The 25,130-nt window shown below is 42.8% G+C and overlaps 1 protein-coding gene across 2 annotated transcripts; it reads left to right on the plus strand.

Moving 5' to 3' along the window:
• Positions 1-636: 636 nt before the first annotated feature.
• On the plus strand, positions 637-14,839 carry LOC139606449 (bromodomain-containing protein 1-like). Of its 2 annotated transcripts, XM_071458663.1 has the most exons (12): positions 637-952; positions 3,738-5,128; positions 5,685-5,841; positions 5,937-6,065; positions 6,514-6,642; positions 7,120-7,432; positions 7,734-8,489; positions 8,637-8,760; positions 9,498-9,628; positions 11,423-11,517; positions 11,828-11,982; positions 13,189-14,839. In XM_071458663.1, the coding sequence occupies exons 2-12, from the start codon at positions 3,756-3,758 to the stop codon at positions 13,376-13,378; spliced, it is 3,552 nt and encodes a 1,183-aa protein (XP_071314764.1). In that variant the 5' UTR covers positions 637-952; positions 3,738-3,755; the 3' UTR covers positions 13,379-14,839. The 2 variants fall into 2 exon arrangements, with proteins under 2 accessions (XP_071314764.1, XP_071314773.1); XM_071458672.1 differs by lacking the exon at positions 11,423-11,517 and having other exon boundaries at positions 638-952; positions 13,189-13,344.
• The last annotated feature ends 10,291 nt before the right edge of the window (positions 14,840-25,130 follow it).

Below are 25,130 nucleotides of genomic sequence, written 5' to 3' on the forward strand. Positions count from 1 at the left end.
TTCATGAACTGGTTATGACTAATTAAACTGTTTCTGCAAGGTGTCCATATTCCCTGAAAGATAATTGAAATTAAAAGTTTTGGCAAGATGTACATCATAAACTGCCAACCACCTCAGTTTGCAGTATTTTAGGCATGCCCGGCTAAAACTAATGCAGTTTAATACAACAGTTCTGTAAGAAATCCTCCCTTCATGTCGGATATAATGTTAAGATTTTAAAGAAATTGTTCCGGAGAGGAGTTGATTTAACTTTATGATCACTTTAGGGGCTGTGGTTTGTGATGCCTTTGACCTGCACTGCATCATGCAGAGAGGTTCTGTTATCTACCCTCACTGATATACATGGGGTGGACAAAATAGTAGAAACACCTGACTGTATTACCCAATGCAGAAAACAGCAGCACAAACTGCAGCCAACTGCTATGGTCACACAGTCAAATCAATATCTCTCTAAAACAAACTAAACACTGGGTTTACTGCTTTATTACAGCAACTCATAAAATAATAAATAAAGCACTGGAGTACCTCATTGTAGTACTCCAGTGCTTGTAAATAAATAAAAAAAATAAAAAATAAATAAATAAAAAAAAAAAACAGGTTGTCGGTTGTACGTTTTGTACGCGGTGACGTCACGGCGTAACGACCTCACACAGCGTACCGCATTGTTGTTGGGGGAAGAGAAGCTCGGGCAGCCGCTGAGCTCTTCCACTTCCAACCGCCACTGAACGGCCCTCCTACCGATCGGTGTTTACTTTTGATCGAAGTGGAACACCTGGAGCCGGCTCCGTCGCCCTGGATACCTGCCGGTCACTCTCAGGTCTCAGTCGGTTCAGTGCGAGCCGCGGCCGCCGTTGGATGAGCGGACTGAATGTGGATTTAACTGCCCCTTCGCTCCGCAGGCCGCGCCGCCATTGCTGCTGTTTTTACAAGCTGAATTCGTGAAAATACCAAGGTAAGTTCAGCCTTGCTCCGTCCTCACCTCTTTAATATCCGTCCCCTACAGCCCGGGCAGGTCTGAACCCAAAACCAATCTGTGCTGCTCTGGGGACAAGCCAACCTTTTCCATCGAGGCAGTTTCTTGTTGTGCTTGTCGCCATATTTCCTCCCCCCTCAGTTTGGTATAATGCTAGCAGGCTAACGTTAGCTTAGTTTGTGGACGGAGTGTCCTAATGCGTTTAACCGGCGACCGGAGAGGCCGCCGCCTCATCGGCAGGCATCGCCGGACCGTCTTTTATTGCCACAGACCTGTGTTTAGCGGATAACCTTGAAGCAGGTCCGATTACTCTCAAAGATTAAGGTTATGGTTCTGTTAAACGGAGCTAACTTTAGCCGCGGCTAGCAGGCACAGTTTCAGTTAGAGAGAAGTGAACAAGCTGCCGTTGTTCACCGGGGATACTCGGCACCAACAACAACCGGCTCTCAGCGGCTTCAGGCGGCCGACCGAGGCCCCCTGTGGTCGGTGTAGAGGCGCTGAGCTGCTCTCGGGGCAAGTCTTTCATTCATCAAGTGACCGTTATCATATCCAACCTGAATCCGCCCCCTTTACTGTCACCACATCCAGCTCCCAACTGAAAACATGTTGATCTCAGAAACTAAAGCTGCACAATCACACTGGAACGTCCCATTTAAAAATGGTAGCGGAACCTCGTCCCTTGTCGAAGCCCGTAGGCTACGAATGTGGTTGGACAGTATTTTTGAGATTGAGCTGCACAACATGAAGATAAACACACAATGGAGCATCACATTTACAGCTCCCAGCTGCATTACATCTCCCTTGCAGAAGCCTGTAAAAGATGATTGTTAGATAAGATGTTATAATTGTTTAGAGCTGCAGCTAACCATTGTTTCATTATGGGTTAATCTCCAGATTAGTCACTGGGTTACTCGATATACCTGTTTTGCCTATTAAATGCCAAAAAGAAACGGTGAACACTGCCTATCCCAGAGCCAAAGGTGATGACTTCAACTGTCTTGTTTAGTCTGACCAACTGTCCAAAACCAAAACATCACTACATCAGTTTATCAATGATCAGTATACTTTCAGATAAATGTGTTTGTTTATTTGTTGGCCAAGTATGGTCACACAAAAATAAAGGGCTTTGGTTTCAGAAGCTACAGGATACAGTTATGAACATAGAACATATAGGGCTGGAATGAGTTGTTGTTGTAAAACAGAAAATTTACCAACAGCGTTTTTGAAAATTCTTTAATTGTTGTTGTTGTTTTTTTTGAGTGCTGGACAGACAAAGCTAGACATTTAAATATGTCAGCTCGGGCTCAATGAAACATTTTATAACTTGTAAGTCATTAATTAATCAAGAAAATAATCTGGACAGAAACTTCTAATACACTTAAACACAAACACAGACACAGACATACAGATTCAAAAAGATTAACAAGCGTAAACTTATCTGTTGTACTCAGGCCAGAGCTGGTAAACAAACCCTTCAAATTATTTCTATTGTCTAGTAATATTATTATTATTGCATAGTACATGTACAAGTAGAGACATAGAGCATGGCGCTCCTATGATTTCTGAAACAAATGGTATATGGATAATAATTAATTCTACACACAGAGATGGTTTTATGGAGATCTGAACCTGTCAGCCAATTAATTCATTAGTCAGTTGTCACAAAAATAGCAACTTATAAATTGATATATATGATATAAGTCATTTGATGTGTCCAGCACTTCAAATGCAATATGTTGTTGACTTCTTTTGAATACTTTTGTATGTGTCCAGGGCTGGGTATCAAATCTCAGTACTTCTTGAAAACTGACTGAAATGTTCAGAAAGTTCGAGTGTTAAAAAAAATGTCAAATAACAAAAGTTTGCAGCACTAGCTCCGTTAGATTCTGATTCTTGTTTACAGTCTTTGATTTGATTGTTCCTGAAATAAATAAAAAAAACTCTTCTAACTCTATCCTGTATTATATTCAGACAAAGTTTGTCATTTAAAACTGATGCATTTGGCATGTTTTGACACATGACAACAATAATTAAACATGCTTATTTTGCGCAAGATAATTATGGTGTGAGGAGCAATGTTTCATAGTGGCACAGACATTTGCAGACAATACCCAGCCCTAATGTATCCAGGACATTTGCATAATCAGCATCAGCAAATAACAGCTGACAACAATGTATAGGGGCAACACCTGCAGCAGACAAGACTCAGCTGTACCATGTAAATAACACACTTCACTAGTAATATACTGTTAAGTTATTTTGAGTTGCATTCAGGTCCCTAAATCTGAATTCATGCTCAGTTGCTCAACACTCTTGTTGGTTGTTTAACAGTCAGTTGTCTATGTAGAAATGTAGTCAGTTCATAGAAATCCTGAATGCTTCTTTAAGGGACCTGCAGAACAAGTGTTAAACACTAACCAAACTGACTCACTCAGAAATTTAAAATCGTAATTTTTGTATTTTTCTGCTCCTCTGAGTTTGAAGGCTGGAGGAGGTGGTGGTGGCGGCATCCTCGTGTAAGCACATTAACTGCTAGTTAATGTTCCTGAAAGGCAACATTGAGGATTAAAGCTGTTAATCATTAGTGCAGGTTTCTGTTAAATCCATTACACACTCTACACACTCATCTGAGTGCTGGTTGTTGCTTCACAGGGTTGGGGTTGGTCAGGGTTAATGACATGAAAAAACTGCTGTTGTTGAGCAATGGCTTCCACAACATCACATCAGTTAGTCATTGACATTTGTTTCATTTCTCTGTTTTCAGGGTCTTCACGGTTTCAACATGAAGAAAAAAGGTCGAAATCACCGCCCATCTGCGCTGAAGAGGGAGTCGTCTCCCATCAAGCCATCGCCCAACCGGGAGACGCTGACGTACGCACAAGCTCAGCGAATGGTGGAGCTGGAGGTGGATGGTCGTGTGCACCGGCTCAGCATCTACGACAAGCTGGACGTCATCACTGACGACGACCCCACAGCTCAGGAGATCATGGAGTGCAACAGTAACAAGGAAAACAACGAGAAGCCCCAGCAGGTCCTGGTGCGCTCTGTGCGCCTCAAAAACAACCAGCAGAAGAAGAACGCGGCGCTCATGGCCTCACATGGCACCAGCGGCACCCACAGCAGTACCAGTGGCCTGTTGGAGCCAAAGGTTAGAACGGTTGAATACAATCTGCCAGTGGTGCCGAAGAGGCCGGTGACATATTACAAATACACTGAGAGGACACCGGAGGAGCTGGACGAGGAGGTGGAGTACGACATGGACGAGGAAGACTATGCCTGGCTGGAAATCATCAATGAGAAGAGGAAGAGCGAGGGCATCAGCCAGGTATCGCACAACCTGTTTGAGTTCCTAATGGACCGCTTTGAGAAGGAGTCGTACTTAGCCACACAGGGTCAGAGCGACCTGCAGTCTCTGGTGGACGAGGACGCCGTCTGCTGCATCTGCATGGACGGAGATGGAGCCGACAGTAACGTAATCCTCTTCTGTGATTCCTGCAACATTGCTGTGCACCAAGAGTGCTACGGCGTACCGTACATCCCTGAGGGCCAGTGGCTTTGCCGCCACTGCCTGCAGTGTCCGTCGCGGCCTGCAGAGTGTGTCTTCTGCCCTAACCGAGGCGGGGCCCTGAAGAAGACAGATGACGACCGCTGGGGCCATGTAGCCTGTGCTCTGTGGGTCCCTGAGGTTGGCTTCTCTGACACAGTTTTCATTGAGCCCATCGACGGCGTCCGCAACATCCCGCCAGCACGCTGGAAGCTGACCTGCTACCTGTGTAAGGAGAAAGGTGCAGGAGCGTGCATCCAGTGTGACAAGATCAACTGTTACACAGCCTTCCATGTCAGCTGCGCCCAGAAGGCCGGCCTCTACATGAAGATGGAGCCTGTCAAAGAGGAGACATCGTCCGGTGCCACCACCTTCTCTGTGAAAAAGACCGCCTACTGCTGCAGCCACATACCCGAAGGCTGCGACCGTCGGCCGCTCAACATCTACGAGGAGCCGCACCCGAAAAATGGAGCCTGCCACAAGAGGGCCGACAAGAGAGGGAAGTCCCGGGCTAAGGGCTGGCAGAAGAAGAAGAGTAAGAGAGGGGAGCCTGAATCAGAGACAGAACCTGAGACCCCCACCACCTCTGGTCCCAGTATCACTGCCTCAAGGTATGCAGGCAATCAGGACTCCCAGAGTGCATCTTTCTTATTAACTATATATCAATACTCAGTCTATGTAAGCCAATATTTCTCACAGTTAAACTTCAACTTCATACTGTTTCTAAAGGTGGTGAACTTCAACACATTGTCAGGTGTCAGGAGTCAAATCATACCTGAGATAATAACTGATAATATATATACAGGAGATGAGACAGGAAGTGCATCTTAACATTCACAGGACACAATAGAAACCTGAGAATAGGAAATAATGGATTTTTTCTAATAATATATAATAATACGTTTTTATTTTCATCCTGATCCAGCGGTAGAGTGCATAAAAGTCAGTCATTGAGACTTGATTTCAGATATCGTTTTTTGAATAATTTGTGAATGTCATGGCGTGGAATGGTTTTTCCACTAGTCACAATTCCTGAGTCACAATTTTGGACCCTTCTGAGATCTGTGAACATGACATCATTAAAAAAGCCTTGACAGGTCAAGAATCTGGAGCACTCAGATGAGTATTTATTGATTTTATATCTTCTTCTGTTTCCCTGTGGTTCAGTCTCGACACCATCCTGAACCAGGTGGCGGTTCAGAGGAAGCGTCTGTTTGTCGAGAGGGTGCTGAGCTACTGGGTGCTGAAGAGGCAGTCGAGGAACAACGTGCCGCTGATCCGCCGGCTGCAGGCCAACCCCCAGCCGCCCAAATCCAAGCAGACGGTCAGTACTGCTGAAACACACCGGCTACAGACAGTCGAGCGTTACCCTTTAACGTGGTCCTTCTTTATCAACTGAGATTGGTGTGTTTTCCCCAGGAGCGCATGGAGACAAACCAGGCGCTGAAGGAGCAGTTGAAGGAGTGGCACCGCCTCCGCCACGACCTGGAGCGAGCTCGTTTACTGCTGGAGCTCATCAGGAAGAGAGAGAAACTGAAGAGGGAGGAGGTACAGTCAATTCAACATCATCCTGTCTGCATATGTGGTTTATTTTCAAATACCTGCCAAACACCAACCAGCCACCTCACACAAAAGGCCAGGAGTAGAGCTAAACCTCATGTCACTCTTTATTTAATAAAACAGCTTACAGCACAGTTTTGGTAAGGTTTGTTGTTGTATTTAATCAATTTGAATAAATAATGATGCTATTTATTCACAGTAATGCTGCTGTATGTCAAAGACAGAATGTGATGTGAATTTTTGCCACAAAATTCTTTGTGTGATCTTTTTTTTTTTTTTTTTACCTGAAACACGCAATGTACTGACTGTCACTGTCTGTTTGTACTGAACTCTGACACAGCAGCATTCACACAATGAAAGTGACACAGATTCATTATAAACTAAAGTCTGATCCTGTTCACATGTGTTGAACCTGTTTGACTGTGTCTCTCTTCAGATGAAGCTGCAGCAGTCGGTGCTGGAGGTCCAGCTGACCCCCTTCAACATCCTGCTGAGAGCCGTGCTCTGTCAGCTCCAGGAAAAGGACCAGTACAGCATCTTCGCTCAGCCCGTCAGCATCAAGGAGGTCTGCAACTGTTTGTCAGTTTACAAAATCTGAAGTGATTTCATGAAGGGCAGAAGCTTTTTTTTCAGTTCACCCAAATGTCAAACTTTCAAAATTTGATGGAAATGAGGAACGCCTCCTCTCTGTGACATTTCAGAGGGAAGCGTTTCTGCAGCAGGGCTCTGACCACAACTGTTTGTTTGTGTGGTCTGTTCTCTGTGCTCTCTGCAGCAGTCCTCCCTGATGGTACTGTGTGATGGCTCAGAATCTAAACATCTGAAGTGCCTGAACCTGGTGCACACTGCTGTATGTTGATGAGTTTGTGTCCAGAAAAGTGATCTGAGTGTGGAAATTCGCTCTTGACCTTTGGGCACAATACACAAAACAAAATAATCTTTCAGAGTCAGTGAATGGAAAAATAAAGAAAGATGTCTGTGATGAAAGTGAATCTCCTCAGACAGTCTGCAGCCTCTGACATGTCCCCTCTGTCGCCTGCAGGTTCCTGACTACCTGGACCACATCAAGAACCCCATGGACTTCTCCACCATGAGGAAACGCATTGATGCTCATTGCTACAGAAGCCTGGAGGAGTTTGAGATGGACTTTGACCTCATCATCGCCAACTGCATGACCTACAACGCCAAGGACACGTTCTTCTACAAGGCAGCTCAACGGATGCAGGATCACGGAGGAGCCATTCTGCGCAGGGCCCGCAGAGAGGCCGAGCGGATCGGCTTCGACTTCCCCAGCGGACTGCATCTTCCTGAAGCCCCAAAACAAGAGGTGGTGCCCCCCTTCACCTGGGAGGACGGTAAGTTAAGAAACATCAATATCCACCATCTTTATAGTTTTGTTCTTCACTTGAATCAGTTAATTTCTCATGTTAATTTTATAACAGCTAAAATTTAATTCTTGGCTGTTAATCTAGTTAACGTGCAGCGAGTATCTGAACTAACTAAAGATCATTTGTTAGAGAATGAAGCTCCACTCTGTAATGTCAGTGTGCATTGAAGCTGAAAGTGTAAAGGATGAGAAAAGAGGCATCTGAAATGGAAGAGCTGGAGGCTGTAATGGAGATAACAGTGATGATTTGATGTGACTCTCTCTCTCAGTGGACCGCCTCCTGAGCCCCGCCTACCGTCAGCTGACCCCCCTGGAGGATCAGCTGAAGGAGCTGCTGGAGAAGCTGGACCTGAGCACGGCCATGAAGCACAGCCCGTCCCGCAGCAAGCGGCTCAAACTGCTCAAGAAGACCATCATGGAGGTCCGGAATGAGATGAGCCTGAAGAAGTCCCTCCCTCCGCCACCACCCGCTACCCCAGAGCCCGACCCGAGCCCCACTGAGTCAGATGAGAAACCACTACCTGAACCCCCAGCAGAGCCCTCCACCCCACAGGAGGAGAAATCCCTACCTCCGCCGACGTTAGAGCTGTTGACCTCACCGTCACAACTCGACACGTCGCCCACTGACTCGGAGCCGCCCCCCCTGAAGCCCGTCGAACCCAGCATGGACCAGACTCCTATGGAGCTCGACAGTGACATGTCTACCTCAGTAAACCCAGAAACCCCCAATGGGCACATCCCAGACCCACTGCTCCCCAATGGCGACCACAACACCGAAGCCTCTGGCGCCTGCAACCGACGGAACAACGTCCTCTTCCGCAAGTCCAAGAGTGCCAGCCCACAGAAACCACCCAAGACCCCAGAGGCAACCGCTGCACAGCCGCCATCCCTGGGCTCCAAAACCTTCCTGTCGGTAGTGATACCTCGACTGGAGACGCTCCTCCTGCCGAAGAAAAGAAGCCGCAGCAGCAGCGCCGACGGAGAGGATGATGACGAGGAGACGCCGATAAAGCGCCTCGGCACAGGTACTGAGAGAGCAGCTGTCACTTTTCAGTCCAAATGAAATCAGTGATAGGACATTAGCCAGAATGTCAAAGATCATTAGAAATGCAGTGTGACAAGTTTCCTGTGTTTTTTTTTTTTTTTTTTTTGTTTGTTTTTTTTATCTTAAGGAATGACAAACGGTTTTGTGGTAGAGAAGAAAACCTCAGCGTCTCCTCGTCTTCTGGAGCCTCGCCGCCGCTGTGCCTCCGAGTCGAGCATCTCATCCAGTGGAAGCGTCCTCTGTGGCACCAGGTGAGTCCAGTTGGAAACATCCAGAGCCCCGCTGTTGACTGATCATGCAGAGTTCAAGTTTATTCCCATTTCTGTCTTTTCTTTAAAGTTTTGTCCATCATTTCTGTCAACTGCTGATCTCTGGGAATGGATGACATAAAAAAATTTTTAAAGAAAAGACCAAAGTTTTATGAAAACCAAATTTCCCTTCAAGACACTGTTTTATTTCCCACATGTATAATTTTACATGTACAGTAGTTTTTAATCCCAAGAAAACAGATTTACAAGAACTAGTAACTCATAGTTATTGTAAATTTTAGTGGAAGAAATTTAAATAAAAAAAAAACCCCGACAGAAATACTGTCGTGAATACATGAACACATATTTAATTGTATATTTTAATTTCTTATGAAAGTCAAGAGAGCTTATCCGTCTCCATTTAGTCTCAACTGGAGCTGCAACTATTAGTCAGTTAATCAATTTATTTATTGAAAGGAAATTATCAACAGCTATTTTGATAATCAATTATTGTTCACTGTGACTTACATTATAGAGTACATTTCATACTTTTGAGTTCATGATTGTTGATTGAATAAATAAAAGAGACATTTTTTCAGTTGACAAAAAATAATAATTAATAGTGAAATAATCATCACCTGCAGCCTGAGTCAAAACTTTGACCATTAAATTTCTCCTCAGCTGGTGGGTCATCACGCACGAGGTGTTTCCTCACCTAGCTTCCCTCTCCTCTCTTTCAGCACCGTCATCGTGTCTAAAGGCGGTAAAGGGCGGCCAGCGGCGGCTCGACGGAGCACTGTGGACGACAAAAGCACTCTGATGACCTGCATCGAGAACAGAGAGTTCACCAAAGCTGCCAAGATCTCGTCAGGTGAGCAGAGCGTCTGTCCGCTCAGTCAGTTATCTGACAGATGTGCATGTGACAGCATGGCAACGCGTTGATTGGTCGGTTCTTTTCTCTGTCTGTTAAAGACATTTACTAAACTAATGAAAAGCTCCTCTGTACTAATACTGTTTCGTTGCCAGCATGCATCGTATTTATTTATTCCTCCCTCACATCACTGACCTCACAGTGAAGTGGATTATTAATCTGAGAGTCCAGGGTTCTGCTCTAAAAATCCCTTAAAAGAAAATCTTGAAATGGGATTTTACAGAAGCAGCAGCTCCTCCCACATCGCCACACTAATGAAATTTACTGGTTCACAAAGTGAGCTCAAGAGTTCCTGGATGAAGTCAGCAGAGAGCCATAGCTCTAAGTGGAAGGAAAACAGGAACAGGAAGCTTCTGATGGACAAGGTTGAAGTGAAGTCCCTTAGTTTCTCTGTGGGTTCAGTGAATTATAGGCTCATATCATGACCACTCAACCAACAAACATGCCACCTATAATCCAAATCATCAACTTCTTTATTGATTTTCCTGTTAATCAATAAAAAAGCACACTGTGTGCAGACAGATAATCAGCACAGTCAGTGTTAAGTCATGATAAGTTCTTATTGACTTCAGGTGAGCCGTGCATTAGTTTGGTAGCAGCCCTGAGACTCAAACAGGTATTGTATCTGCACCAGTATTTAAAATGTCTAAAAATACCCAGACCTCGTGTGTGTGTGTGTGTGTGTGTGTGTGTGTGTGTGTGTGTGTGTAGCTCTGCTCCTGTATGCATGGCTCAATGACTATATATATATATATATATATATATATATATATATATACACACACACACACACACAACTGCAGCTTGTGAATTATACACACCTAATTTTTAACGAGCTATTTAATCTAAATTCTGAAGACCCTGGTTTGTAACCTATTAAATTTCTAAGCTTAAATTATTGATATGATAGGAATTAAAGTTTAAGAGGAGGAGATGATGTGATGTGATCCACTAGAGGATGATGTATCACTCTGTTTCCATTGTAGGGACGACTCAAACACCTACAGCCTTGTTACAGAGTGGAGCTTCTTCCCTCACATATAATCTTTGGCTGAGTGCAGATAATGCTGGAGAGACAACGCAACCTGATGACACCCAGGTTTTATTTTGTCCTGTCATCAAGTCGCTCACAGAATTTATGTTAATTAGTGACAGCTCATATGACCTGCCGCCACATTTGTCATTTTAAGTAATGAAAGTGTCTGCGCTGCTAAAAACGAGAGTTGCCTGAATGTTTTGTAAAATAGTCTTTACTAAAGAGAGAAGCAGTTGGAGCTTAATGCATCCACGCACCGAGGGACAAAACACAGAGTAAAGAAACAATCAACATTTCAATCAGCTGTATCATCATTCAGGTGATGATGTGTTTGAACTAATCTGATCTGTTAAAATCTGATCAGTCCTGATCCTGATCCTGGTCCTGAAGATCAGCTCAGATCAAATCCACTTCCCCTACATGAACCTTTTATCAGTGAAGTCTGTCAGTGACTCATTAGGAATCTACTCAAATGTTTTTTAAAGTTAGTCTTTAAAAAACTTGGTGTGTGTGTGTGTGTGTGTGTGTGTGTGTGTGTGTGTGTGTGTGTGTGTGTGTGTGTGTGTGTGTGTGTGTGTGTGTGTGTGTGTGTGTGTGTTGAGCTCCTCTCCTGTGTGTATGGCTGTTTGTTCAGACTGGTTGTGCTCTGTGTCTGTTGCAGTGAATCCTTCATAACTTGCTTGTCGTTGTTCCTGTAGAGGTGTGGAAGCCCACCGCTGCTTCTCCATTTGTTCTGGAGCCTCTTAAACTAGTTTGGGCTAAATGTAGTGGATATCCCTCCTACCCCGCCCTGGTGAGTGAGTGTTAGTCCACTCTGTGTCTCATTACCCATCTCCCCCTCTGCCATCGTGCGTGCCGTAGCTCGTGATTTGTGCTCACAGCCATGCAGGAGCTTCCAGCTGGCCAATCGTGGACTGTTTGATGTGTGTGAAGTCGGCCGCTTCGCTCAGAGCGTTCCCGGCTCGACTCGGCTTTGCATGCTTGTGTCTCTGAGTGCGGGCTTCTCCTGTGCGACCGCCGCCACCAGGATTTACTCCACACTGTTATTGTGGCGAGGCCGTCTCACTCAGTCTGCGCCCCTGTCTGTCTGTCGTTCTTCTCAGATCATGGACCCCAGAGCGCGGAGGACGGTGTGTCAGCACAACGGGGTGGAGCTTCCCCATCCACCACTGGACGTCCTCAGAGCCGGAGAGCGGATGCAGTTCAGGTCCGCAGAGAAACTCTTCCTCGTCCACTTCTTCGACAGCAGGCGCAGCTGGTAAGAAACTCGTCGACTTGCTGTTTTGTTGGTTGAAAAGTTTCTTCAGTGGACCTGAAAAAAAGTCGACTCAAGATAAAACTTTGACACGAGTCCTCTTACTGTAGCTATGTTTTTTAAGATGATAAAAGGCTGACACAGGGTTTGATTTATTACAACTGGTGAAGTTAAGATTAAAAAAATTCTGTCCCGACTCTTTCTTATCTTTACATATTTAACGTGTGCAGTGATTTTCTGGTTTTCATTATGAGCAGCAAAGACAGTCGCCTAAATTTGTCTTTATTCAGCAACAGATAAGTCGGGCACATCAGTCACTGACAGTGAGTGGTGGACCACTGTCATCTGGGCAAAGACAAATGTCAAATCATCAGATAAATGTGGCAGTAAATTAATATTGTCTATAGGAGCTTGTGTAGCTTGTTCTTGTTTCGTTTGGAGGTAAAGTTGCTTTTGGAGAAAAGTAATTCTGATCCAGACCAGTTTAGAGACGTACTAATCATGAATCAGATTTGTTTTTGGAGAGGTGCCTTGAAAACGTGAATCTTTTTATTACATGTACAAAACTGCACAAAGACTGTTACATCAGTACGTAACATTAGGTCGATCAGTTTATCAGTCAAAACTACCTTCATCACCAAATAACAAATTACCACCAAAGAAAAAAAACAGTAAAGTTAAACATACAAACAGCTGCTCAGATCTTTACATAAAGCGCAGCAACTGTTTAACATGTTGATGCTACAGTTCATAGGGGGAGTCCAGTGGGTCGGGCCCAAACATGACCTGAAGATATGTGAACAGATTTATAATGATTAGATGTATTGCTCTTTTTAAGCTCCGCCCCTGGTGAAGTTTACTGGTCGGTATCTTGAAAACTAAATATCAACAAGCTTTCTGCAACTTTACGCAAACCCATGATGATCTACAGACTTCACGGTGGCCGACTATGGTCCCAGAGGCTTTTTCCATGTTGACTCAATTAGAAATTTCTGTCCACTAAATTTGTGGCGCCCACTGTGGGCGGGCTCACAGTGCTTTGGTAGATCTGAAACACCTGCCACAGCACTCAAAACCACCTCTCTGGTGGTTCCTGCTACAGTAGGAGTCTCAAGTACCACATGCTGCCATGATGACACACACAGAGTCACAAGGGCAGGCAGGAGGCGGGGTCATCACACACTAACTGTCTGTCCTCTCTCTCCTCAGGCAATGGCTTCCTAGATCCAAGATGGCTCCCTTCGGGATCAACCAGACACTTGATAGAATCAAGCTGATGGAGGCTCGCTCCGCCCACTTTCGAAAAGCTGTGCGGCTCGCCTTCGACCGGGCCATGAACCACCTGAACCGTGGCAGTGGCGAGCTGGAGCCCAGCCCCGACCACGTTGTCACAGACTGAACCACCCCCCTCCCTTCCCATCATCCATCTCTCCTCCTTGACCTTTAAGCTTTTTGTTTTGAACACCACCACCACAGAGATGCTGTTTCTGCCTCGTACGCACAACACACACACACACACATACACATACACTTGTCATGTTTACCATTTCCTACAACTGGATCGTTTTCATGTCTCCCTGCACATCTGCCCCACCCCCATCCCCCCACCCCCCTGTCCGAAATACTGTAGCTTGTGACGGCTATCTTGTTTTGTCAAAGAGCTATGCAATGAAATCGACTCGGTTAGCGGGTGCAAAAAGCTGAAAATCTAACTTTGGCTGTTAGGACCGAAAAATCACGGGTCTACACCTGTTGAATGTGTCGGAGTTTGACCTCTGACCTCCTTAAATGTGCTGCAAGACTGCTGCAACAATCTCACTGCCATGAAAATGTCCATCAGTGTGTGTGTGTGTGACGGCAGCAGCGCCTGTAAATATCCTGTACAAGGTCTGACACTAATTTATTCACTCCCTCAGTTTGTCTCGGTTCATCGTGTTCAGATATTTATACAGTCAGAGGTGATGACCCACGTCGACACTGATGGTGTCGGTGTTTCTGCTGGTGCTATCTCTACAGAGAGAGAAAAACAAACATGCATACTGTACTGAACGTTTTATTTCAGCTCCTTTTTTACAGTTTTTGTAAGTTATTGAGTTCTCAAGCTTCAAGTTCTCGTCTTTGGCATTAATTTTTCTTGTGTGTGCATCTTTTTTTTTTTTTTATCTGAATGTTTTTACTGGACTACTTTTACTTTTTTTTGTTTGTATATATTTATATAAAATCTATATAGAAGCTCTCAAAATTTAAAATGCCTAAATGCATCATTCACACCGAAACCAAAAAAATCTGCTGCCCACAAGTTTCCCACTGTTTTTTTTTTTTGTTTTTTTTTACAGTTTTTCAGGTTTTCAGCCTTTTTGTTTGTGTGCTGTGATGAGTTCAAGTCTTCTGTCACAGAATCATCTTTTCCACCTGAACTGACCTACAGTCAGCTGTAGGAGAGAAGAGAATGTGCCTGTACTAACTTATTGTAAAACAGAAAATGTATATGCATTACTTTATAGAGAGAGTATTGTAAGAAAATACTATGGGCACACTAGGAGCCACATGTAGAGGCCCCTCCTCTTCCTCTGTTGTTAATGAGTTTTTTTTTAATTTTTTGGATTAATAGCATTAAATCTGAGAGGTGAGGTGATAGTGTTTGGTGTTTGTTTTGGCAGGGTAGCGATGGGTAGACTTCCTATTTTCTTTGGCCCCTCTGGATGTGGATGTTGTGTGTGTAAATAGATTTGGTACTTTAGCTGATTCTCTGGGAAAAACCACAGTTATAGCCAATGGGAGTGGAAACCAGCCGAAAACAGGCCGGTGGGATTTTTATACTAAAACACTGAAAAATTAAAATATGTTATTGAATCACTGATCGATGTCTCCTGTTTTTAATTGATTATTTTATTTTAACATCCATTTAATGCATTTCATTTTATTGCTTTTGTACTTTATTTAATTTGAATTTGTATTTTTTGTATTAATATTTTACTATCTTATATTCTGGTTAATTATATTCTAATTTTATTATCAGGGTTTTAACTGTTTATTTTTTAATTGATTTATTGTTAAATGGAGAAAATTACTTGAGATTTTTTGAGTTAACATGAATCAGGTGTCATCATATAAAGTTCATAGAAAAGGTAAACATACAAACTTTTTCCAGGTTTAAAAATAACAGAACAGTTCAGCTGATTTAGGGATGTGAGGAGAAATAATATAGAGACTTAGTGTAAATGTAAGAAAGTATTTTTCCTGAATGACCCTTATATGTTAAATCAAGACTAAGACTAGAAAATTAAAATTAATTAAATCTACAAATACCTATTTTTACAATAATAACCTGAGATAAAAATGCAGAAACATTCCTGTGTTTCATTAACCAAGCACAAGGTGGAGCTGTTGTGATGTCCCTCAAACAGCTGATGGTGCAGAAATGAAGACGAAACACTGCAGCGTCTCAGTTTTAAGATAAAACCTCAGGGTTCCTGACTGTGTTGACGCTGTTACTCTCTAATACCATCACTTCTGCTCAGAATAACAGGAGGAGACTTTGTGAGGATAATTGGAAGTAAAAAAATAAACCTTTGGTTGTCTTTTATTAGAAAAATAATCCACATGCTATTAAATATTTCCTATGACAATAAATGCAATATTTAATTCAGACAGTAATTACTTCCTGCTTTGGCAACACAGCACTTATTCTTGTCCTTGGCTTTACTTTAATATTTAACAATTATTTCCAGTGTTTCGACAGATTTTTATTCCGTTCTAATTATATGATCATATTATTTACATTTTGTCTGATGCAATATCACTTTCTACTTTAACTGAATCTACCTTATTTAATATTAATTGTAATGTGTTTTTTAAATTATTATTTTCTATTGTCCTGATTTCATTTCTTGTACTTTCTGGTGAATTTAATTTATATATATATATATATATATAATTTAATGAAAATCTTATTTTAAGTTAAATCATTTTTATCTTATAATTATTAAATGTGTTTGTGTTGTGTTTGTGCAAACACCATGTGTCAATAATTTATAATTTTGAAAAATGTTGAGATATATGCACAGACATAATTATAACTTGATTGATGGATGAATGGATGGATGGATATTGGTTTTGCCGTGTTACCTGTCAAACATCCATTGAGGTGGAACTTGACCAATAAGATAAATTTTGCCTCTGAGGCTTGTTTGTACAACTTCCATTGAATATTTGTGAATATTTTGCTGATGACACATCATTATCTTCTAATTAGTAGTAGATATTTTGGGCGTCCTGAGCTTGTCATCCAGCTCAGCCACACAGACTCTCTCTGGGTCTCTGAGGGTTAAAATGTCTTTGAAGTTGGAGATAATTATCCATGCAGGCGGGCAATTAACAGTGTCCAACTCATAAATAAACACATTTCCTCTGCACACACACCATTAATGCAGCAAACACCGCTGGAACAGTGTGTCTCTGCAAGACACCTTTCCAAAAAACCTGAAAACTGCCCAAGTTGAGATAAGATCTTTATTTGGATTTCTTTTTCCAGGGTGAGGGGGGTGGGGAGAGGTGAGGATTAAGGTGAATGGAGGATTTTCAGGGTAGATTAAGTGTGTAACACCATGTGTGCAGAACAACTCATTCTGTCAGGATTTGGAGGTAATACGAAGGTGCTTGTCCTCCATGCTGCAAGAAAGAAAAAGCTGACTCTGGAAACTCACAAATGCCAACAGAAAATGGATGTTCAATATTTTATTTAATGAGTGAAATCTGTCAAATCTCTGTCCTATCAGGCTACAGTCTGTCAGTCACATGGTCCAAGACAAAGAAGACAATACTAGGTTTTAAGTGTCCCACACCTGAGTGAATCATCTGCAGTGAAGAGATGCAGAAATACTCCTGAGTTGGACTGAAAAAAGGGGTATGTCCTTATTTGTACATTGTGGGGACCTGTTAAATCGCTACGTTATGAGGACACTCCTCCCAAGTGGGGACACATTGCAGGTCTCCACAAGGCAAACTATTAAAGTTTAAACTTAAGACTTGGTCAGTCTAATAAACATATTTATATGCAGATCTGCAGTCATACATCAAAATAAAACATCTTCTTGCTGAAAATAAACAAGTGGTCGTTGTGTTTGTGCAAAAACATCAGCTCGCTGCCGCCTATGTCCTCATGAATATTAATGCCTGGTGGTGACGGCATGTCACCTTTGAAGTTTTAATGCTATTAGCAGCAGAGCTCTCTCTACTGAAAACCCTACAATGGCGGAGTAATTACACAGCAATTATGGCTTTTTAATGAAAAGAAAACTAATGTTTTCAAACTGTGTTCGGCTGCTGCTGATCAGTCAGAGTAAACAAAAAGGTTTTTGGTCTGAAAGCAGAAAAGGCGGCTGCTTCAGGGAGCTGCAGCAGCTGTGGTAAAAGATTCAGTGTTTGTAATGTTTAGGGCGGGCTGAGAGTATTTAATGTTACAATGAAGATAAATTCACAGTGTAATTCAAGTCTCTAAGGTTTTTACTTAAACATGATTGACAAGTGTGGACCGAATTTAAACCACAAAATCTGTTATTGTCCTTAAAGGGAAACATTAACTAATTATGTTTTATATTAGTCTGAGATCATTTTCATAATTTTGCCAAAAAACACAGTCCCAATGACAATCCAGGGGATCAACTATTTCTCCAGGGTGAAAGGGAATCCAGTAAAATGCAGGCACTTGTGGCCACACATGGATTTTAATATTGTGGTATTATAAAAACTAATGAGCCCCTGTGTTTCCTAAAATTAGATATGACATTTTATATTGGTAATGAAATGACAAGCCAACATTGGAAATGAAAGGGTGCACTATAAGCTCGCTAACATTAGTTAGCTAAACTGTAACTTAAGGCTAAAGTAGCCTTACATTAGTGTTCATCTGTAGATAGCCTACTTCAGACAATTTGTGGGATGACCGTCGCCCAAACTGTACAATCCAATCAGTCTGTATAACTTGACAGAACAGGAGCCAGATCAGAACTAAAAGGTATGAAAGTGTGACTTTTTTTTCACTTGGTTTGAACTGAATTAATTAGACTATGAGTACGAAGGCATCCTGAGATGTGGGGACCAATTCAGGAACTGGGACATGTTTTCTTCCACATATTTTGAGCTAAGCTAAGACTTTACAGATTCCTCTTTCACGATGACTGGACACGCTCAGGTATCTCCTGATGTTCTCGTGGCCTGCAGCAGTTGACACCTGCATCCTGGTTTGTGTGTGTGTGTGTGTGTGGGCTCTTCACTTTATTGAGTCGAACTGTTATTTTAATTGCAGCTGTAATGAGCTGAAGTCTCAGGCTTCATTAGAAACACGCTCTCACCTTTTAACAACTGTGTGAGCGAGCTGCTGGTGAGGGCTGATTGACAACGCACTAATTAACCAATCAAGGAGAGCAGAGCTAGCGGGCACCTGTGTGGTCACTCCGACTGCAATTACCTTCTGCCTGCTCCCCTGCTTCCTGTTCAGCCAATCTGTCGGCCATGGAGAGCCTAATGACCCGTTAATAAGACAAGCGCTCCAGAGTCCATCTTAATGAAAATCAGTTGACCCCTCCCTCCTCGCTCTCCTCCTGATGCCGGCGTGATGTGGCCGTTGATTATGAGGCAGGTCCTCACCTCAGCTCACCGAGAAGCCACGTGGCGTCGGAGAATATTAAAGAGGAGAGATGATTTCCTGAAGAGCCTGTTGGCCTTAATTCTCTCCCCTGAGAGAGAAATGAGTTGGCGAAGGACGACGGCCTCTCCGCAAGAAATGAAAAACCTGCTGCCCCTCTCATCTCTCGATCCCTGGGTCATTATTGGATGTGATTGGATGAAGCTGCCAGGTCCACCTGTCTGTCCTGCTGCCTGGAGACAGGTTCACACCAGGAGAAATTTCATAGCTTCAAAATGTCCAAATCTGGTCGGTTAAGTTGAAAATAAGAAAAAAAACTGTGAGATTTGTATGGATTTATTACAATGGAGGTGGGATCATTTTAACATTACCTGGGCCAAAGGCTGTGATGGCGCCGCTGACAGTCATCATGATGTCGAGCTCAACATTGTGACCGACCCAGAAGCTGTTATTGTCCATGGTCACTGCAATTTGACACTTAACAGTTGAAAACACCAGTGCTGTTCTTGAGCACGACCCAGTTAATTTGTTCAGTAAATCAGTGTGTTCAGGTCAATAAAAAGGAGACGGCGCACTTATAATCATTTCCTGTGTCTGTGTCACATGGGTTTCTCCACCTCCCCGCCCCTTTAAGAGACCAGCGGCAGGTCTGAGTCTATTCTCTCCAATGGGAGAAGTGAACATGATCGCAAATTATGACGGATTCTTTCGCACTAAAGTCACTGAAATAAATATTGGACCTGTTTTTTACGAACCACATATGTTCTTGAACATTCGGACACAAAACAACATTTTTCAGATAAATCAGGAGAAAGTTCTGGTCTGGCTTCACTGCTGCAGACGTCGCTTTCCAACCACAGAGGTTTACAGGGACTTATATGTGAAACCATGAATTAAAAGTTTAAACTGAATTAAACTTGTATGTCTTTGCTTAATGATAGTATTACTATTATTATCACTGGACAGAGAGTATTATTAGACTGATATGATCTAAAGACCTAAAGCAGATAATTAATTTCAGATTCCTTGCTTTTTATTTCTACATTGCTTTGTGCTTTCAGGTGAACCAGACGTTATTCTTAATGATGTCTTATAGCTGATCTTTTAATTAATCATTAATTACAGCTTTATAAATTGAGCTTTATGAGAAAGTGGTACAAATAAATGAAATGAATTTCATACGTCGTTCAGTGGCGTTCAGAGGAAAGATCTGAATTAAACTGCGGTTTTTGTTTTTTAGCTTTTGTTCAGAAACATCTTCAACTTTTTGGAGAAACATTTCTACCTGATTGCACACTAAGAATGAATGACACCTGGAGCATCATGGGTAACTAGTCTCCTTATTACAGCCAGTTTCGCTCACACACACACACACACACACACACACACACACACACACACACACACACACACACACACACACACACAGTGAGAGAGTCTGCAGTGTTTTTGGGTGACAGTGATCAACGTGCAGTTACGGTCGAACACCCTGCTATTATATCTAATGGGATATTGGTCTGTGTGTGTGTGTGTGTGTGTGTGTGTGTGTGTGTGTGTTGCAGGGAAAGTGACAGTATATTTTGCAGAGGTATGAATATTTTATGGAGTGAACTCATTAGACGCTCGGCCTCTCGGGAGCTCAGAGGAGAGTTTGTTTTGTTCCACATTATTTGCGTGATGAATTATACATCTCTGAGATTCAACAATATGAAAACAACACAGCTACAATTAGAGGGAGGAGGGTGGAGGGCTATATTTACACACCACACATCAAAAAGCTGCCTGGCCCACTTTACTGTCCAACATCCACAACTCACTTCCTGTCTGTGAAGGATTGCTTTGAAATAATGATACAAATAATAATAATAATAATAATAAAAATCATGGATGACACTGCTCTAAAAACTATTTTTACTCTGGTTCATGTTTAAGGAAGGAAGTGAGTCTTTTCCATACTCTCACATAAAGTTTTCTGTTGGTTAAAAGATGACAGGGATTTGTTTTCTGTTTATACCTCACTGACTCTGACGGCTGTTAAAGGAGTAGTCCAACATTTTGTGATTTACTCTTCTTTCTTTAAGCAAGTACGGTGGCCCTGAGAGCTCAATGCACTACAGCTTAACGACACACATGCTAACACCACAAAACAGGCTACACAATTGTTCCTTTTGTACAGTTGTGGTTAAAGGCTCTCCACCTCCCTACACTTGAGCCAGAAAAGGGACAAAACGCACAATAAACAAAGTTAAAGTTGATTTTCAAATTTTCTGTAAATATTACGATAATATTGTTATTGTCATTTCTTTTGGCCACGATAATCTGGTCATGAAAATCTGATGTCGAGACAGCCCTAATCTGAATTTGTGCCTAAAACGCAGTGAAATAAAAAATTAATTTTTCAAGTTTTAATCCCTGTCAATATCCAAAGAATATGGATTAGGTCTAAATTATTGATTTCTCCCTCGTCCACTTCCTGATCCGATGACAGAGGTGAGGGAGCGGTGGGTGTAAGAAGTAAAGTTCTGACATTGTCAGGTTGTTGTTCAGAGTCTGTGGCTGCTCTCTGGACGTCGGTCAGAACGAGGATGTTACAGCCCGGAAAATATGGATTAAAATGAAATGATCTGATTGGCTGTATGAGAACATGTATGTATGTAGATGGAGAGTTAACAGCGCCCTGACTGGTAAATACACAGACAGTTGGTGCAGCCATTATATTAAGGAATATAAACATTTTTCCCATTTGGGTTCTGATTTTATTTTGAAAGGAGAACACAACCAGTGATTTACAGAGCAGATAAAAACAGGCCTTTAAATTTCAGTCTGACTTGAGGAGCATCAGAGTAACACACTGAAGAAACTACACTTTTCGCTAGTTTTTCCTTTCTTTATGGTGGACTGTACCTTTAACAGAGTGACAGTGGAGGGAAGGGGGAGGGCGAGGGGGGGTGTGTAACTGCGGGGTCGTCTCCAATCTCCACCAGCTCTATTACAGAGCTGACAGGGCTGTGAATGGGCTGGAGGCCCCGTGGCCTCGGAGCAATCACCGCGGCCATTTCACACCCTGCTGATCCCCTCATCTGCTGCAGACACGAGAGAGGGGCTCCGAGGGCCCCGGAGGCCCCTGATGAAGTCCTGACCTCAGTCTCTCCACAACCCACGGGATTAAAAAAATACTGCTCCTGCTCAAAGTGAAGACGGCTCCTCGAGTTAGTCAATGGACAAATTGGAAAGTTTTATTTCAAGATTAGAAACGTGACTCCATGGAAAAAGTGAAGTCAGACTTTACACAGTAAATGTCATTATATTGGAAAGTTTAAAGCTGATCAGCTGACACTTCTTCATAAATGTGATTTTTAAAGTTACACACAGTGTTTGAGGAAAGTGACATTTTGGGCTGTATTTTCTTTAAAAACCTCTGTCAATGAATTATGAGCTACTGCAAGTGATTAATGCACTGAGGTGGAAGTTAAACAGCAGTTTAGCTCCAGTCTAATAAATTGAACCCCTGCCACACATGCAGACATCCTTAACTTTCGTCAGATGAATGGTCCTGGTCTGGCCTGCTAACGTTTCTGCATCACCTTAAACATGACACAGGCCTGAAGCACAGGCTGTAAATAAAGATGGACGAAGCCTCCGTGACGTCACCCACAGGTTTCTGAAGAGCGATTTTGAAGCTCAGAGTGGGCTGCTCCACTGTCGCCATCTTGGCAGTGCCTGACTCCGCCCCTAACTCCCAGCTAATCCAAAAATGGGCGAAGTGGACACGCCCTGAATTCTCCATAAATTCAAGCCTTGATAAAATGTAAACAGGAGCTCTAGAGAACAAAACAGTTTTTTGCACCAGGCTGTAAACATGTTTATTTCTGCTGTGAAGTTTGACATTTTAACAGAAGAGTCTGTGGGGAGTGACTCACTTTTGGAGACAGACTGAAGTAGTCATTAAAGGAACTGCAGTTTATGGCATTTTGGCGCTGGCCTTTTTTTTCGGACCCACTTGGTCTGAAATGAACGTCATCAGATTAAAATAAATGCTGCAGCAGAACACATTTCTAAAATCACTGTCGTAAAAGTATTCTCTCAGTTTTTAATAAACTTTGAAGCCCTATGAAGACACCGATTTTAAGGTGTCAAGTTGTTGTCAGGGCTTTATTTAACTGTCTGACTCTCTCTTTCATCAGCCGTCCGGCAGGATGAGCAGTGCCTGTCCTCATAGATAGAGATGGAAAATATCAAACTTTTTTCCACTGCACATCAATATCCATCACTTTGCAAGACGGAAAGTATTTAATAAATAGCACATATTTTGATAATAAACACATGAATACAACCAAAGCTCTATCCTTCCTCAAGCGCTAATCTGCACATAAGTACACAAGTGAAGAGGAAAAACATATATATGAGTTCATGAAGGTTATAAGGTTCAGTTTTTAATGAAGCTGTTTAAAGAGCTGTTGATTCAACCTTATGGTCTGTTTGGAGACTGAACTACGTTTTCCATGATGATCACATAGTTGAATCAAAACAGCTTGAATAAAAACTGAATTATAACCTGCATGAAGGAGGATTTATCTCAGGACTGTTGTATAATTTTTAATAAAGTGCACACGCTCACAGGGTATGGAGTTTGCTAAAGGTCAGTTTGCTCAGTCAGTTAATTAATATAATTGTACCATCCGGTGTGTGTCGGAGTTCACCAAAGTTCACCCTGACACACAACGCCACTGATCACTGAAATGAAATATGATGGTATTATGCCATTCATTATTTATTCATTATTTTTATCTTTCTGTTTCCTTGTTGTCACTCATGTAGCTCTATCTGAAGAGTCGCTAATAACAGTCCGGACAGGTTTGGTATCCTGAGAACACTGGGGCTGTGTCCACTTTATGCAATTTTTACACATCTTTTATATATTATGTACATTTTAATTTGTGACTACAGAGCAATCTTTACTCTGTTCTTACTGTTTTGTCATTGTGTGTTTTTTTTTAAATATGAACCCAGCAGTAATCACTTGTACACTCTTGATCACTGTGTACATCTTGTTGAGCTCAAATGACTGATTAACTGTATAGTGAGCGAGTTGGGCCCAGAATTCACGGCTCTGTAACAGCAGCATGTACATAAGATGAAACCCTGTTTGCGGTGTGGGTCCATGATAACCAGCAGGGCGGATCATTGTGTGCACAGATGGGGACGGCAGCGGCGGGAAAACACACAATTAGAGCTGTAAATGACTGAATCTGTGGCTCGACAAAACCAGAAATGAGCTGGCAGGAGAAAAAAAAAGAAGAAACGCCTCATTCAGGGGCCGATGCTGTTCCACTCATGTAATGATCCTGAATCAGGGGCCACTAAATGGACAATCCACAACCCCCCCACTCCCCAGGCTTTAATATGTGATACTCATCAGCCTCTCGGCCTCAAATAGAAGCTGATGTGCCCGGTCTCTGCCTGTTTCAGGGGGAATGTGAGAATTTCAATTACCTCGCCTCAGCGGCAGCCAATCTTAATAACTTCTTTCTTAATTCGTGTTCACGTCTGCGTCGAGGCGTTGCATCCAGGCGTTTCCCCTCACAACGGGCCGGCGAATACCAGACTGGCACCACTTAGCTCCATCAGGACCCCCCCTGCACCTCTCTGCTAACCGCCCAGCTCCCGTGGAATAAAGGTCAAGTAATCAGGCATCTGGAAGGACAGCTCATTTGTCATCCCTTGATAAATGCGTCAGCGGCTAATCTACGGAGCAGGACCCCGCCGCGCTGCCCCGAACAGAAAGGTTAACCGATTCAAAACAGGAAGGGATGGAGGACGATAACATAGCAAGCAGCAGTAGCAGGGAAGGGGAGAAAAAAGAGGAAACTTCATTTTGATTCAATTGTTTGGTGGCTATTTCTGGAGCGGTGGATTGTGGGAAGGCTCCAACAATAACCTCCACCCCACCGCTAAATGACAGCAGACTGCAGCAAACATTAACTGTGACAAGACATTACCAGCGATGAGGCGATACGTTTCACCGAGGGGCAGAAAAGCTGCACCCCTTCCCCCTCTCACATTCACGTCTTCTCTGCCTCCCAACAGGTTCCTCCGTCCTCCTGAAAGTCAACTTCACAACACTGAAAAAAGTGGTTTCGCTGTTTCACCTCACAGAGAATCCTGCAGAGATTTGACTTTGTTTTTATTAGGAAAGCTCAGCTTCGAGGCTGCTCCATCAAAATCAAAGATGAGTCTGTCATCAGATAAGAACCAGGTCACATGTGACGCCATCATTTTACATCCAGTTACAGTTTTAATTCTACATCGTGGTTAATTTTCACCAAAGGTGGTGGTCATGGTTGAAAACCCTCATTACCTGCAGGTCTTTAACAGGCCACTGTCTCCTGTCTCCTACACAGGGCTCACCTTCTGAAACCCGCTCTGTAAAATGTTGCGAAACCAAAGAACCTCGCACCAAAGACTCACAAGGTTCTGCCAAGTTCAGGTTCAGTTCAGGTTCCAC

Source organism: Trachinotus anak, unplaced genomic scaffold, assembly GCF_046630095.1.
Source record: "Trachinotus anak isolate AG129_WGS33_773 ecotype Australia unplaced genomic scaffold, CSIRO_AGI_Tana_v1 ptg000002l, whole genome shotgun sequence".
Classification (NCBI taxonomy): Eukaryota; Metazoa; Chordata; class Actinopteri; order Carangiformes; family Carangidae; genus Trachinotus; species Trachinotus anak.